We start from the raw sequence: 16,546 nt of genomic DNA, 5'->3' as shown, positions 1-16,546 counted from the left end.
TCTCCCTTAAGAGAGCTGGACCTGAGTCAGAATGACCTGCAGGAGTCAGGAAAAAAGCTGCTGTCTTCTCTTCTGAGTCCAAACTGCAAACTGGAGACACTGAGGTCAGTAATATTGTAGAGTTGTAAGCTGTGAGCAGTACTCATCCAGGCTTAGAAAACACTGACAAGATAACCTATACTGTTTCAGGGGAAAAGCCTAGAGATCATGTTATCCAGATCATCATGTTGTACTCTTTTGCTTCTCTTGCAGACTTGCTGACTGTAAGCTAACAGAGAAATCCTGTGAGATTGTGGCCTCAGCTCTGCAGTCTGCAAACTCTCCCTTAAGAGAGCTGGACCTGAGTCAGAATGACCTGCAGGAGTCAGGAAAAAAGCTGCTGTCTTCTCTTCTGAGTCCAAACTGCAAACTGGAGACACTGAGGTCAGTAATATTGTAGAGTTGTAAGCTGTGAGCAGTACTCATCCAGGCTTAGAAAACACTGACAAGATAACCTATACTGTTTGACTGATTTATTAATTGATTGTTTGATACAGCACTAGTAAAAGTGAAACATACCAGATCAATGTGAGATGATTATTTTATTCTGTTTTATTATTTACTTTATTCTACTCTATTTATGTAAATATCAGTTTATGCTCTTGACAGACCTGTGAGTCTGAAATAAAGATTGAATTAAGATATAATTATAGACTTTTCACAGATACATACTGTTGTTTCTGTAGACTATGTTAAGCAGTAACATGTAACATGGTTTATGTGTTGTACAGACTTGTTGGCTGTAAACTGAAAGGGGGATTTTTGGCTTTGGCTCACAAGGGAGCAAACTCCCACCTAAGAGAGCTGGACATGAGTGACAGTGAGCTTCAGGACAGTGGAGTAGAACTGCTCCATCAACCACTGAATCAAGACTGTAAAGTGAGGTCTGTATTTTGCACAGTGCAGAGGCTGTTGCTTTCTGATTAATCTAAATGTGGCTGACATTCCTATAACTGGAATTTCATGTTAAAAATGAGCATAAAGGACTTGCCGCTCAATGTTTCAGTGTTTTCCTCTTTCACTGCAGACTTACCAGGTGTAAACTCAAACACAGCTCATGTGAAGTGGTCTCAGTCCTGCAGTCATATATTTCTCAGCTGAGTGAGTTGGACATGAGTGGCTGTGATCTGCAAGCATCAGAAGAGAAGCTGCTCTCTGGTCTTAGAAACCCAAACTGCCGACTGGAGAAACTGAGGTCAGTAAAACTCTGAAGAATACGGAATTCACAAAAGCCTTGTGCATGTAAATGATAATGGGCAACACAGCATTCGGTTAACAGAAAATATTGCACGTTCCAGGTGGAAATGTGGCCTGACAGCAGAGGCGCAAAAGTGGGGTATGCAGTATATGTGGTGCATATGGACGCACCGCGCTGTTTCTGTTTAACCAAATCGTTGTTTTTACTTAGCCTACTGCCATGTGACTGAGCTAAAAGCCACCTCAGTCATATAACATTGCTATGCTCTGACTGTCTGTCAGATCGCTATTTTATAGCTCTGGTGCAACATGACAGGTCATGTAAACTGCACAACAGAGACTTTCTAGTGAGGAGACACAGCATTCTAAGAATCATCCATAGAAATGTATGGGGCTAGTTTGTAACGCCAATATGGCAGTAGTCTACACATATCCCACCCCTTCCGCCACCAAAAGCCGACATATGAATACATTGTGCCCAATCATGTGATTGCACTGGCGCACAAGATTGTTATGATCTCGCAGCTGGAGTGAGGTTGATGTGCACGCGCAGTTCTTCCCAAAATAACTACAAGATGGTTGCTGAATCGAGGGACTTGCCTGAAAGCACTTTGCTTCTCAGTTGATGACAGTTGGTGTCCCATTTAAATGACTGTCAGCTGTAGACTGTGTTAACCATTCAATATCAACATCAGTGTTTTACTCTTGCAGTGATATCTGATTTCACTACTTGCACTCTTCTGTGACATGGTTTGATGATTTGTGTTTTACAGACTTGATGACTGTAAATTGAGAGTGAGATTTCTGGCCTTGACTCTTCAGTGGGCAAACTCCCACCTAAGAGAGCTGGACATCAGTGACAGTGAGCTTCAGGACTGTGGAGGAGAACTGCTCCATCAACCACTGAATCAAGTCTGTAAAGTGAGGTCTGTATCTTTGTACACTGCAGAGACATTCTGTTTGATCCAAAAGTGGTCCACATCACTTAAACTGGGATTTCATATTAATAAATGTAAGGACTACAGAGGACATGTTGATCAGTGCTCTCCTCGATTACTGCAGACTTACCAGGTGTAACCTCAAACACGGCTCATGTGAAGCTGTGGTCCTGCAGTCATATCATTCTCAGCTGAGTGAGGTGGACATGAGTGGCTGTGATCTGCAAACATCAGAAGAGAAGCTGCTCTCTGGTCTTAGAAACTCAAACTGCCACCTGAAGAAACTGAGGTCAGTAAAACTCTGAAAGACACAGAGTTCATAGATGCCTTACTTGTACATTTACACTTTGGACATATAATAATACCCAGGCCTGATAGAGTTCAGGAGTGGAACCTGAATTCAGGCCTGAGTTGGGCCATGTACAATGTCAAGAAAGCCTATAGTATTAAAGCTCTATATAGTCCTTGAATGTATTTGATCATTTTGGGCACAGATAATTTGCTTTCTGTCAGTCCTGAATAGTGAATACCACTGTTTTTGGGCACTAGAATCAAGACATTAATTTGTGAAACATTATTTTTTATTGTTGGTCCCAGACCAGTTGATGGTATAAAACCCCCTGCTGATGTGTCCCATTTAAATTACTGTTAACTGTAGACTGTGTTAACCATTCAATATCAACATCAGTGCACTGATTTCACTATTTGCACTCTTCTGTTACATGGTTTATGTTCGTACAGTCTTGTTGGCTGTAAACTGAGAGGAAGATTTCTGGCCTTGACTCTTCAGTGGGCAAACTCCCACCTAAGAGAGCTGGACATCAGTGACAGTGAGCTTCAGGACTGTGGAGAAGAACTGCTCCATCAACCACTGAATCAAGACTGCAAAGTGAGGTCTGTATCTTGCACAGTGCACACAGACTGGGGCTTTCTATTGGATCTAAAAGCGGTCCATCTTTTATTCATTGCCATTTTATATTTGTGAATAGGGACGGTAACCATATTACCACAATATTGTCACGTCACGCCTAACGTGGGTCTGAGCTCATCACCGTCATCACCACAAAATAAAAAGGAGTGTAGAGGAATTGTTGGTTATAGTGTTTTCCTCTCTCCCTATAGACTCATCAGCTGTAGACTCAAAGACAGCTCCTGTGAGGTTGTGGTCTCAGTTCTGCAGTCATATATTTCTCAACTGAGTGAGTTGGACATGAGTGGCTGTGACCTGCAAACATCAGAAGAGAAGCTGCTCTTTGGTCTTAGAAACCCAAACTGCCACCTGGAAAAACTGAGGTCAGTAGAACTCTGAAAGAGTTCACAGAGATCATATCTACACATTTCGAATTTGGGCATAGAAGCATTTTGAGAAACATTTGCTCTGATTGTTGTGTCTGTTTTGATGAGAGAGAGTTGACCCCAGATCAGTTCAGTGCTCCCTGCTAGTGTGTCCATGCACATACAGTATAGAGCTCTACATCCACACAGGGAGCTGGACACTGAGGTCGGGATGATAACCTCTGCTCTGCAGTAGTGAAATGATTGCTTCAGCATAAGCATAAGCATAAGCATAAGCATAAGCATAAGCATAAGCATAGGCATAGGCAGCATAGCTCATAGGCACGTCCTAATGGTGGGGCTATGAGCATTTTACCGTTTGAACTCACTCTTGTTGATAACTTCACTCCTGTCCTCCATTACTACATGTACTCATTGTTCATTCCCCATGCTGTGTATATTGTTAGCGTGTGTAGAAACGGATAGGTGCACATATACTGAAAACAGCACGAAACATTTCACTCACCATTCATTCATTCCACAACAAACAATGTTTATTTAAAATGTTCATACATGTCAACTTCAGACAGGTTACATCTTACAAATATCTAGGGGTCCACTTTGATAAAGATCTTAACTGGCACACACATGTGGCAAATGTTTGGACAAAAATCCACCAGCATCTCCATTTTCTGCGGAGACTGAGAGTGTTTGGGGTTTGTGAGAGTATCATGTTCATTTGATATAGAGCCACCATAGAGTCCATCTTGCACTTTGGCATCACCAGCTGGTTTAGAAATTTTACAGTGAAGTTCAATGCCCAACTACGTAATGTGGTTAAAACATACAAATGATGGAGTCCCTGCTCCCCTCACTCTCCAAGACATATCTGAGCAGTCCACTCTAAGTCTGTAATTGTTATAGGTGGAGAATTCTCTGATGAAAACTAATTTGAAGCACAACTCCATTCTTACAAGCAGAAACAAATATTTTAGTCAGTTGACATTTTTTCAATATTTAATGTGTGTGTAAATTTGATATCAGCTGACTATTGAACGCGTGATTTGAGTCAGAGTGACTTTTATTGCACTTATTTAAATGGAGATGGTTGCTGCCTGTTTGGAGCCGGCTGGTGAATTGAGTAATGTGCGTTATTGGCCTTGAATGCTGAAAATACAGTAGTGACGGTTTTTGCTGCACAAACACTCTTAGGTGAAGAAAAATAATAAAAATGGGAGCAAAAATGTATTCTTGTATCTGCAAATCTAAATACAGCATCAAGTAAAGGTCCATACCAGCTACATAGTGAGGAAATCACAGTGATTTACACTTTTATAATTCTTTGCACATTTTACAACATTTAGACAATTTGATTTTTAGTAACCTTGCGTATGATGTTGAGATCTGTCATAATTCTGTCAAATGTATTGCAGATTTGTTGGCTGTAAGCTCACAGATAAATCGTGTGAGATTGTGGCTATAGTTCTGCAGTCATCAAACTCCCTGATGGAGCTGGACCTGAGTCACAATAACCTGGGAGATCCTGGAGTTCAGCTCCTCTCTAAGGGACTGTCTAGTCCCCACTGTAAACTGCAGACATTAAGGTTGGTGTACATTAAGGTCAGGCATCTCCAGTCATAATTTTTGAGTGGTTACTGTGTTATTGTAAAACTTTCTCTCACTCTCTCTCTCTCTCACACACACACACACACACACACTCTCACACTCTCTCATGCACGCATGCACACACTCTTTCTCACACACACAATGTATCTCTCTCTCTCTCTCTCTCTGTTTTATGTGTCTATCTATCTCTCAGGCTCATTAAGTGTGGAATATCAGATGAAGGTTATGTTTTACTGGCTCTCACCCTGATGTCAAACCCTTCCTGTATGAAAGACCTGGGTGTGAGCAACAACCATCCTGGAGAATCAGCACAGAAGCTGTTATCTGCTACACTGGAAGATCCTCACCACAAAGTTGAAGCAATTCAGTATGCTCTATATTTTTTTTATTTATCATCATTTATTTAGTTGGTTGTTTTTACATAAGTGAGGATTCATGGGATTGCATTCATTAGCTTAGCTCCTACTGTATATTCTCCAGACAGAACAGTACATTTGATTGACAGGCTGTAATTAAAAACAGGAATGGGGGAAACTCCCCCATGTACCTACAGTATGTACTGTACCAAAAGGTCCATGCTGGGCTAGCATACAGTAGATGGAAAAGTTGTGGGTTCAATTCCATCGTTGAGCCCTTAATCCCAAGTCACTCTGGGGAGAATGCCCCTTGTAATAGATGTGAATTTACGTCTCTTTGGATAAAAGCATCTGTTAAATAGATGTAAATATAAATCCATGCGGTGGCCTCATTCAGGGCCAGGAAGCAAACTGAGGTGAGACTTCATCAATTGTTCTATGGGCATGGGGGCTGGCCATTGATAATCATCTCAGAAAAGGGGGAGAGATTTTGAGTTTGTTTCACATTGTTGTTTTCTTACTGAAATGAAGATTGAACGCTGCATCAACAAAAGAAACATCATTTTCCCTACCAAAACCTTTAGATTTGTCTTACACATCACCTGTGTTTGCTAAACAGGCTGAATCAGTGTCACCTCTCTAAAGCAAGCTGTGAAATGATGGCATCTGGGCTGCAAAGTGTACATTCTCATCTGAGAGAACTGGACATGAGTGACAATGACCTGCAGGATGAAGGAGTGAAGCTGCTCTGTGTGGGACTAAGAGATCCACAATGCAAGCTGGAGACACTGAGGTCAGTAATTAGGAATGTTATGTAATATAGTATTTTACCCACCACATAGTAAGAAACACCAGTGTGCCTGTGTGTGATGTCAAATTGGACACCTGTGAATATTTTTAATGATTTGCACTTATAATGCCAAATGGCAACATTTAGGGAGTGTCAGTCAAATTGACTGAATATGCAAATGGTTTGTACACCTTCAATGCATTTTCCTTCATTTATAATTTAGAAATAGCATCTCTTGTTTCAGACTGTCTGGTTGTCTCATCACACATGAGGGCTGTTCTCTCTTGTCCTCTGCCCTCAAATCAAACCCCTCCTACCTGAAACAGCTGGATCTGAGCTACAATCACCCAGGAGACTCAGGTGTCAGAGAGCTCACAGACAGACTAAATGATCCCAGCTGTAAACTAGAGACGTTGAGGTGAGATGTATTACATCTTAGATGTCTTTCTAGTGGAGCTATTCATCCATTTGTGTCCTGTGTTGGAGAGCTTTCTGTGTGGAGACTGGATATTCTGTCACATTTCTAGATGATTCCCTTCCACATATTAAACTGGGAATGATGTGGCCCTTTAAGTACTGCAAGTAAAAGGCAATCCCCCAGACTTACACACACATACTGTATGAGGCTTGTGAACAGTTTGAGAATAGCAAGTGTGGCTTGGTAGCTGGCCATGGTCCTGGGATGCCAGTAGTGAAGATCACATGCGAGTGATGTCCAATAACTGCTTCTCTGGGTTGAGAAAAAATATATATAGTAGGCCGGTCGCCTAGCCTAGAAATCTAGACTCACCTGTCGCTGTGCAGACTAAGACCTCAAGATCGCTTTCATCACAGGCCACTAGCAGAGGGAAAGTAAACAGGAATTGGAAACCTGGTAAACTAGTCGGATATCTTGCATTAGACTAACCTTGGGTGGGTGTAGATTAGTAGGCGTCCAAGGACTAATGACCAAGCATATGATTTCCGTTGCTAGAAGTGAAGGCTGAATAGTGCGTATCTGCCCAACTTAGCCTGAGACCGGTGGGAAAAGCATCTGTGGTGGAGAGTGAGCTGGATGGGGAAGACTGTGTAATGATATGAGATGTAGTGATTAAGTGTAGGCAAGAGTGAGCATCTTCTCTGTTGACCAGATTGGTGGCAGTATAATAGGAGACTGAGAATGTAGAATCGCCATGGCTACAGCGAGGTAAGGGGATGCATTACTACCGTTAGAATAGAAGTGGAAAGACTGTAAGAAAATGTTATGGTAAGTATCTTCTAGACACTGGAATACATTGACAGAAAGGTGATTTAGAAGAGTGACTGAATTACGCTTACTTGAGCCTCTCCTCCAGTGTTACTGATTGGTCAATATGCTCTGTTTGATATGATCCTTTAGGCTACTATGATCCATGGCTTGTAGATAAGGACTTGTGGATGCAGATCTACGCCAGATTAACCTCACTATGCCACATTTCCTCACTACATCTCAACGGCCAAATGGCAAATATGAGTGCGAGGCTGAAAGTGATCCTGGAACAGAATCTGTTGCTATGATAAATGTGGGCCTCCTGCATGACTGAAGGTGGAAACTCTGCATTCCAGATCATGAGCAGGTTGTGAGTTATCAGAGCAGCGCAGGGGTCTGGCATATCCTGCGTCTGCATTCTGTGCATGTGGTGCTGGCTAAGTGTGTGACTATTACATCCACGCGGCAGGTGGAGGTGTAGCGTGCCTCCAGATTTGTGCAAGCGGGGTGGACGTTTGAGCAATGGCCCAGATTGTGTTGTGCTTTCTGCTGGGCTCAGTGAAATATGGCTATGATTTACGGAGCACCGTGATCAAGTTGGATGTGGTTGAACTACACCGTGATACACACAAGCACAGGGGAGTGGCAACTGTGTTGCGGTTGCTTGGTGCAGCGGCGGCCATTCATGTGTTGCACGAGCCATGAGAACGATGGGTGTCGGGGCTCAGTGGAGCTTTTGCTGCATTTCACAGTACAGAGCTCAGCAGAGCTGTTGCTGCATAGGTCTCAGCAGAGCTGTTGCTGCATGGGTCTCAGCAGAGCTGTTGCTGCATGGGTCTCAGCAGAGCTGTTGCTGCATGGGTCTCAGTAGAGCTGTTGCTGCATGGGTCTCAGTAGAGCTGTTGCTGCATGGGTCTCAGTAGAGCTGTGCTGCATGGGTCCAAGGGCTCATTTCATCCTATCTGTGGCAGTCTTATAGGGATAGTTCGGGTTTTAAGACACAAAGTTATATGGGTTCCCTGTCAGCGTCCTGTGAGCCGAGATCCAGACGGTTTTTGATGTTGAGGAAAGTAGTCCGGCAAGTTGCTGGGGTAACGAAAGTAAAGTGTTTTTCTTCTCAAAACCATATGCGTTCAAAAGAGTGATATATTTGCACCACAAAAACGTTGTCCAGGAAAAATTCAAACCTCGTTATCACTTGGCACTATTTTTCTCGATTCCTATCACTGCGCGCCACTCGGGCTGTCAATCAACCCTATGGGCTCCCTATGTGTGTATGACAGAAAGAGCATGTGTTTGTGTGTGTGAGTGTGGTGTAGAAAAACTGTCTCTCTACTGTATGTGTGCACATTCATTCAGGGAGGAGATGATGAAATTTGAGTTTGGGTGTTTGTGTAGGAAATATAAGAAGTAACGGCAGTGTTGCCCTCTGACGATCAGTCGGGACGGGTTCTATTTGAGTCTGTGCTTTGGATAAATTACACATTAACACACTAAATCCTTCCCTACTGTAAGTCACTTTACTTTTACTTTGCTTCACATAGAAGCTACTCTTGAGAAATATCCTGCTCGATATAGAGACTCGGAAGTATATTACTGCCTCAATTCATAATAAACACATCTCATACGAAACTCAGTGTTGTGTAAGAACTATATTTTCTTCTCTCATCCTTCTTAAGGTATGACCATGGAGGAGAGTGCAGGATTAAACCAGGACTGAGAAAATGTGAGGGGGGTTTTACTTTTCCTAAAAAAAGCCATTCACATGATTTACATGGAAGCATTAGTGTGTGTGTGTGTGTGTGTGTGTGTGTGTGTGTGTGTCCACAGGAGAGGAGTGCATACACTCATGTTTACACACTCCTCTGTGTGTGTGTGTGTGTGTGTGTGTGTGTGTGTGTGTGTCCACAGGAGAGGAGAACCACACACTCCTGTTTACACACTCGTGTGTGTGTGTGTGTCTGTGTGTGTGTGTGTGTGTGTGTGTGTGTGTGTGTGTGTGTGTGTGTGTTGGGAGTGTTGTGTGTGTGTGTGTGTGTGTGTGTGTGTGTCCATAGGAGAGGAGTGCATACGCATACACTCATATATTTACACACCCCTGTGTGTGTGTGTGTGTGTGTGTGTGTGTGTGTGTTGGGAGTGTTGTGTGTGTGTGTGTGTGTGTGTGTGTGTGTGTCCATAGGAGAGGAGTGCATACGCATACACTCATATATTTACACACCCCTGTGTGTGTGTGTGTGTGTGTGTGTGTGTGTGTGTGTGTGTGTGTGTGTGTTTGTGTGTGTCCACAGTAGGGGAGAACCACACACTCCTGCGTGTGTTTGTGCTTGTGTTTGTCTGTGTGTGTGTGTTGTGAGTGTGTGTTAGGAGTGTTGTAAGAGTGTGTGTGTGTGTGTTGGGAGTGTGTGTGTGCGTGTGTGTGTGTCGAGAGGAGATGAGTACCACGCACACCTGTTTACTGACTCCTTTGTGTGTGTGTGTGTGTGTGTGTGTGTGTGTGTGTGTGTGTGTGTGTGTGTGTGTGTGTGTGTGTGTGTGTGTGTCTGTGTGTGTGTGTGTGTGTGTGCGCGCGTGTGCGTGTGTGTGTGTGTGTATTGTACACATGTCCTTTCCTACCCCATGTTCTGATGAGGATGTTCTCTCCTCTCTCCTCTCCTCTTGTGTGCAGATGCCTGTGAGCTCACACTGGACCCAAACACAGCAAGCAGACTTCTCTCTCTCTCTGAGGGGAACAGAAAGGTGACATGTGGGCAGCAGCAGTCGTATCCTGACCACCCAGAGAGATTTGACTACTACCTTCAGGTGCTGTGTAGAGAGGGTCTGTCTGGACACCACCCAGAGAGATGTGACTGTCTGGGTCAGAGTCTAGTCAGCACGGGTCAGTCTGGACGCTACTACTGGGAGGCTGAGTGGAGTGGTGATGGTGGTGGTAGGGTTTATATAGCAGTGGCCTATAAAAGCATGGAGAGGAAAGGGGGGAGTGGGAGCGGCAGCAGTTTTGGAGGTAATGCCAGGTCCTGGAGTCTGCATTGCTCTAGTAACAGCTACTTTGCCTGGCACAATAATAAGAAGACTGCCATACCTGCCCCCTCCTCCAGCTCCAGCAGAGTAGGAGTGTACCTGGACTGGCCAGCAGGCACTCTGTCCTTCTACAGCATCTCCTCTAACACACTCACCCACCTGCACACGTTCCACTCCACATTCACTGAGCCCCTCTATGCTGGGTTTTGGGTTGATTATACATGCTCAGTGTCCCTGTGCCAGATCACATGACCTCCTAATCCTGCAGCAGAGGAGTGCCACACACTTCTGTTTGTGTATTCCTTCTCTTGCCTCATCTGTATTGCATCTTTCCTCCTTCTTATTCTGCAGGAGAGGAGACTCCTGTTCACACACTCCTGTGTGTGTGTGTGTGTGTGTGTGTGTGTGTGTGTGTGCTCCTTCTCTTGCCTCCTCTGTGTTGCATCTTCCCCCTGTGTTTGCTGCTCCCTCTGTTTGTGTGTGTGTGTGTGTGTGTGTGTGTGTGTGTGTGTGTGTGTGTGTGTGTGTGTGAGTGAGTGAGTGTGTGTGTGAGTGAATATGTGGTTGTGTGTTCTTCCTTTCCTTCTGTTTTATCAATTTCTATTTACATTAAGTATCCAAACTATCAGATATCAGATGCTGAATTTCTTACAATTTGAACCTCGTACATGGTATGTGTTCTGAAGATTAAAAGATGAACATACAGCAGTGAGAGTGGACAGGTTTTCTCAGGACTGGGAGTGTTAAGCCAGCATTATTTTACATGAGCTAAACACAAATAAGCTTCATGAACAAGTGACATTAAACAGGGCTATCGTGTGTGTGTGTCCAGATCTCTAATATAACAGTCCTAATGCCCATGGACATATATTGTATTGCCTCTCACTGAGTGGTATCTAATGACTTTAGCAACCTTTATATCAGCTGTGTCTATTCCATGAAAATGATGCCAACATAATAACATTCATGAATCCAATCAGCTGGAGAACACAGATGTGGATTAGGCTGGTGTGTGCTGTGTCCTTCATGTTTCTCTGGTCTCTGTGTCCATCTGAGCTTTCAGCAGGTAAGTGCACACCTGCCACCACTGTCCTCAGCACCTGCCCAAGAGAGCAGAGCGGCTGGTCAACACACTCCCGCTGGCCTCTCAGCTCAAGGCAAGAGCGGAGCTACGGAGGGGCAAGTGGAATCTGATGAAGACGCATCCACAGCCCGACTCAGGCGCCGCGTGAAGAAAGCTGTGGCTGCTGTCGCCCCTTGCCACCTCTGGGCCAAGGGCAGGGGAAGATGGAGCAGCGTCCTCAAACCTCATCCCTCCCCAAGCCTCCTCGTCCACTGTGTTGCACCAGGAAACACTTTGCCGGAGCGCTCCAGGCAGTAGGACGTCCACCCAACTCTTTGGCACTGATGCAGAGTCCTGCAAACAGGAGCAGTGTGTTGTGGCGCCATGCTCCTCCAACAGCAGCTTGGACTACTTCCTGTACTCATTCACACAGGCACGCCAACCTGAAAGTGGGATCCGTTCAACACAATGTGTTCAGGCAACTGAGCATGTGGTTCAGAGAAAGGAGTTTAGTGTGTTAGCAGAGAAACAGTGGAGAAGGAGATGACCGGTCTAGGGCACAAGAGGGCTCAAACAGAGGCTTCTCCTCGCCACCATCGCCATCGGCTTACTGTTAAGGGATTCAGCCTGGATGTTTTGTTACAAATAAAATATAGAATTTCAACACCAATGTACACTTCATTGTATGTTTCATGATGATTCCAGTCATCAGAGTTGAGTGTTTTAGCGATTGTGAAAAGCTGTAATGAATGCATCCATGAGGAACTGAGAAGTGTGAATACTGTGGAGTGTTTTCTCATTTCATGTGTGAGGAGGAGGAGCTCATGATGAGCTTCTACACGCAATACTACATGAACATGGACGCCTGCGTAGAGATGCAGCAGAGGCCATTTTAGGGGGAGATGGAACAGAAGCCATTTCAAATGCACACATGAATGATGTAGCCGTGCAGGACTTGTGCAGGACACTGTAGGCTGAAGGAAAACACATGGTGTTGAAAAGGCAGCGGCTGAGGCCTGGGTTACGTAATCAGCACAAGCCCCTTCAGAAGCCTGTTCTCAAGTGCTGCAATAGCAATACATGCATACAGTACAGTAGCACCTTATCATTGCATCACATGGCCAGTCCATACCAGACCTTTGGAATCACTAAGTTAAGCTTTTTTTTTGTGAGTGATTTATATGTATAGATATACTGTATGTGTGTATGTGTGTTTGTTGTGTCAGTTGCAGAAGGCCTACAATTTCTCGAGATGAATTAAGTATCTATCTACTGTATCTATCTAGTATTTTGTTGGTGCATACATGTTATACTGTATACATCACTTCAGATATATCAAAGTGTTTTACAGCACAGTAATGTGATTAAAGTTCTGCCCAGCTGATGGCTGGTCTGGCGACCCCCTCCCAAGTTGTGTTTAGAGTTCTGTCCAGCTGATGGCTGGTCTGGCGACCCCCTCCCAAGTTGTGTTTAGAGTTCTGTCCAGCTGATGGCTGGTCTGGCGACCCCCTCCCAAGTTGTGTTTAGAGTTCTGTCCAGCTGATGGCTGGTCTGGTCTCCCCCCTCCCAAGTTGTGTTTAGAGTTCTGTCCAGCTGATGGCTGGTCTGGTGACCCCCTCCCAAGTTGTCCACGGGCCCTGCTGCCCCTGTGCTCCAGCCCTCACTCTGAGCTCCTCCTGCTCAATCCTGGTGACCTCTGCAACAACAAGGTCCTTCCTCTCCTTCCTGCTTGCCTTGGACCATAGGATGGGTGGGGCGCTCCATCCGAGGCCTGGCCGCCCTGTCTGGAGTGGACCGTGCCCAGCACGTGTTGATGCTGCAGTCTCCCCATCAGCTTCTGCACCTCCTCCTTGCACCTCCTCCACCTCCTTCCAGTCTCCACTCTGGCGTTAGCATCAGCCACTGCCCTGTGGGAGGAGTCCCTTAGCTCCATCCCCAGCCTTGCCTTCTCCTGCCTGTAGCCCAGGGTGATGGAGTTCAGGGGGAGCTGGAGTGAGCTCCATCCATACAGGCCAGCAGCTGAGAAGCAGCGCGGTAGGCCCAGCCATTTGATGAAGGATGAAGGAGTTGGCTTTTGCCTCCGTCTCCATCTAGGCCTGTCGCACCTCCAGCGGTGCCTGTGGTGGACTGTGCACGGCAGGGGCGTCCTCTTCCCTGAGGCCTAAACTGCCCATTGCCCATGGACTTCATATTGAGCGTTAAGTTAGGACTGTTGCAAGAGCATCAAGCTACAGCCCAGTCACTGGCTGTTGGACTTCAAGATCATATGCACTTCTGGCTTTCTAGTCACCACTGACCATGTGGACTTCGTTCTTTGTTGATATGTTTGTTTATGTGATGTGTGATGTGTGTTTTATGTAGCCTGCCACACTCATTACATAATGGGTACGCTGTGTGTATGTGTGTTTTATGTAGCCTCAGCCTGTCACACTCAGGGTACGGTGTGTGTGTGTGTGTATGATATGTGTGTTTTATGTAGCCTACCACTCTCATTACATAACGGGTACGTGGGCGACTTTACCACATCTGTGCTGTTAGTGTTAGGAGCACTTGGGTTGCACTCTGCAGGGTGTTGAACTGGGGAGCAGCGCTCATTGACCTTTGACCTTAACCCAGAACATCTCCTGGTGGAGGGGCAGCGCTCATTGACCTTTGACCTTAACCCAGAACATCTCCTGGTGGAGGGGCAGTGAACAGGGACGTCTCCCTGACCACACCCCCTGCAGCAGAACCTGATTGGATGTTACTCCCCAAGCCTTGTGTGCTGGTTTCAGCCAGAGCCAGTGGCTTTGCTTACTCAGCTTCCTCAGAGAGCTGTTTGGTGGATGTGCTCAGTGTGTCTCCACGTAGTCCCAGGTCCTTGAGCAGGCGTGATGTTGATCTGCCCACAAAGCCTCTGGCTCCCACCTCCACCGGCTACAGCCTCACACTCACTCCATCCACTTTCTCTGCACTCCGCCACCAGGTCTGCATACTTGGCCTTCTTTCTCTCGTAGGCAGCTTCCAGTCCCTCCTCCCATGGCACTGTCAGCTCCATCAGTATTGCTGCCTTCACAGCTGCAGACCACAGCAGCACGTCTGGTCTTAAGGTGCTGCTGCATATCTCCTGTGGGAACTGGAGCTGCCTACCCAGGTCTACTTCCATCTTCCACACCGCCCCTGGTGTTAGTAGCTTGGCGGGTGGTCTCTTGCTGGTCTGCATTGCGGGTTCCCCCTGCCTGAGGAAGTGGATCCTGCGTGAGCTCTCTGATGGACTCTGGTTGTTTGCCTCCTGCCCACTTTTCTCCAGCACCTCTGCCAGCTTCCTGAGCACTTGGTGGTGTGTCCATCTGAGCCGACCCTGTCAGTGCTGTTCTGCAGCCCCACAGAACATGCTGGAGTGAGTGAGGCATTGATGGGCCCGCAGAGGTCACAGGGTTGCAATACAAGTACACAACTCCTTTACTGAAGTGAAATAGAGATACACCTTCACTAATATTACTACAATACAAGTACACAACTCCTTTACTGAAGTGAAATAGAGATACACCTTCACTAATATTACTACAATACAAGTACACAACTCCTTTACTGAAGTGAAATAGAGATACACCTTCACTAATATTACTACAAGTGGAAGTTGTTAAGGCAGAGTTATACTTAAGTTGAAGTACAGAAGTACTTGCTTTTAAGAATATAAATCAAAGCATAGTCTTGTAGATGACCACATACTACTGTTGATCACTACAAGTACAATGACTTAGATGACAATATACAACATCACAGACCAGATGAAGAGTTGTTGATAAAAATGTTTTTGGCAAGTTTTGCAGGGTTTTTTTTGTGATGAAAAATGTACAAAAGAAATAGAAGAATACTTTAGAATTTGTCCTGTAAATAACACACACACACACACACACAATAAATCTCAGACAAAGATTTTCAGACCAGAGCCATTATTTTGCCCTATTGGTTACATGTTTAGTTGGAACCATCATGAAAGGTTTGGAGACTTATGATGGAGATGACATTTTAAAGTCTGTTGAGATGACGGTGGGTAAGGATAAGAGCAGGTCTGAAGTGGATGGTAATTTACTGTAGTCAGACATGAAATATATATATATATATATTTGGACATCAGGGTTTCCCCCAGAAAATGTGTTAGTTAAGGTGGTGTCTGTCCAGGGGAAGGGGGCGTCGCCGTAGCGTCCCCACCGCATCGCCGCCACTGCCCTTCGATGGGGGGGGGGGGGGTGCGTGCGTATCAATGGGGACGAGTCGAGACCGTTGGTTTAACTGCAGCCGAGTCACAACAACCAAGTCTTTTAGGAGGCAAGTGTGAGTCGAGACCGAGTCTTTAAGGAGTCAAGGCCGCATCAAGACCAATCAAAGAAAGAGATTTTCATAATTTACATCACCCAAGTAGGTCCCAAAGGGTAAAGTGGGGATTGTTGGCTATAGGAGCATTCTAGCAAACACTTGTCTAAATAACTTATTTTCTGATTTACTTTAAGACAAGGTCACCTGAAGTCACCTGGCTATGTCAGCATTTCATTAACGATTGGATTTCACATTCAAAGTGTGATTTAATTGTATCAAAAAACAATTAAACTTCATTAACACAACTTATTGACTGATCCAACAAGACAATTAAAAGTGTAAGTTTACAACTCCAATACAGGGCCTTTTGCAAGATTGTATCTGTCAAAACCTTTGCACTGCTCAGCATAGCACCATAGGATATGTTCTAAAGCCAGTCAATATTATAATTATTTATTAAAACCAATAATATTTTTAATGGTGGATATTTTAGAATTTACCATGACATATATCAAAGATGAAACTGTGAAAATGTAACATTGCGACTGTATGGTAAAGTTAATGAATTGTGATTTAGTAGACTAAAGCTGCAATTCTTTGATTGGAGCTGCATAACCAGTGCGTGCTTGTTGCTTATTATAGCCCAAGGAAAGCCGGGACGTTTTTAATGCTTTTTAATTAAACGTAATTAGCAAAGATCGTACCACATTGAAC

At 44.9% G+C, this 16,546-nt stretch overlaps 1 protein-coding gene across 1 annotated transcript in view; it reads left to right on the top strand.

Moving 5' to 3' along the window:
- Positions 1-14,772, top strand: part of LOC134087470 (NACHT, LRR and PYD domains-containing protein 12-like) — a 21,961-nt gene extending 7,189 nt beyond the window's left edge. The window contains exons 9-22 of the mRNA XM_062540985.1: positions 1-104; positions 253-423; positions 771-923; positions 1,067-1,234; positions 2,010-2,162; positions 2,299-2,463; positions 2,916-3,068; positions 3,297-3,467; positions 4,883-5,053; positions 5,269-5,442; positions 6,051-6,224; positions 6,466-6,639; positions 9,129-9,175; positions 10,118-14,772. The exon at positions 1-104 is cut by the window's left edge and continues 67 nt beyond it. Of these exons, the coding sequence (XP_062396969.1) occupies positions 1-104; positions 253-423; positions 771-923; positions 1,067-1,234; positions 2,010-2,162; positions 2,299-2,463; positions 2,916-3,068; positions 3,297-3,467; positions 4,883-5,053; positions 5,269-5,442; positions 6,051-6,224; positions 6,466-6,639; positions 9,129-9,175; positions 10,118-10,722 (2,583 nt within the window). The 3' untranslated portion in view covers positions 10,723-14,772. The remainder of the gene's footprint in view (positions 105-252; positions 424-770; positions 924-1,066; positions 1,235-2,009; positions 2,163-2,298; positions 2,464-2,915; positions 3,069-3,296; positions 3,468-4,882; positions 5,054-5,268; positions 5,443-6,050; positions 6,225-6,465; positions 6,640-9,128; positions 9,176-10,117) is intronic.
- The last annotated feature ends 1,774 nt before the right edge of the window (positions 14,773-16,546 follow it).

This window comes from Sardina pilchardus, chromosome 1 (assembly GCF_963854185.1).
Source record: "Sardina pilchardus chromosome 1, fSarPil1.1, whole genome shotgun sequence".
Lineage (NCBI taxonomy): Eukaryota > Metazoa > Chordata > Actinopteri > Clupeiformes > Clupeidae > Sardina > Sardina pilchardus.
This window is presented reverse-complemented; position numbering and strand designations above follow the sequence as displayed.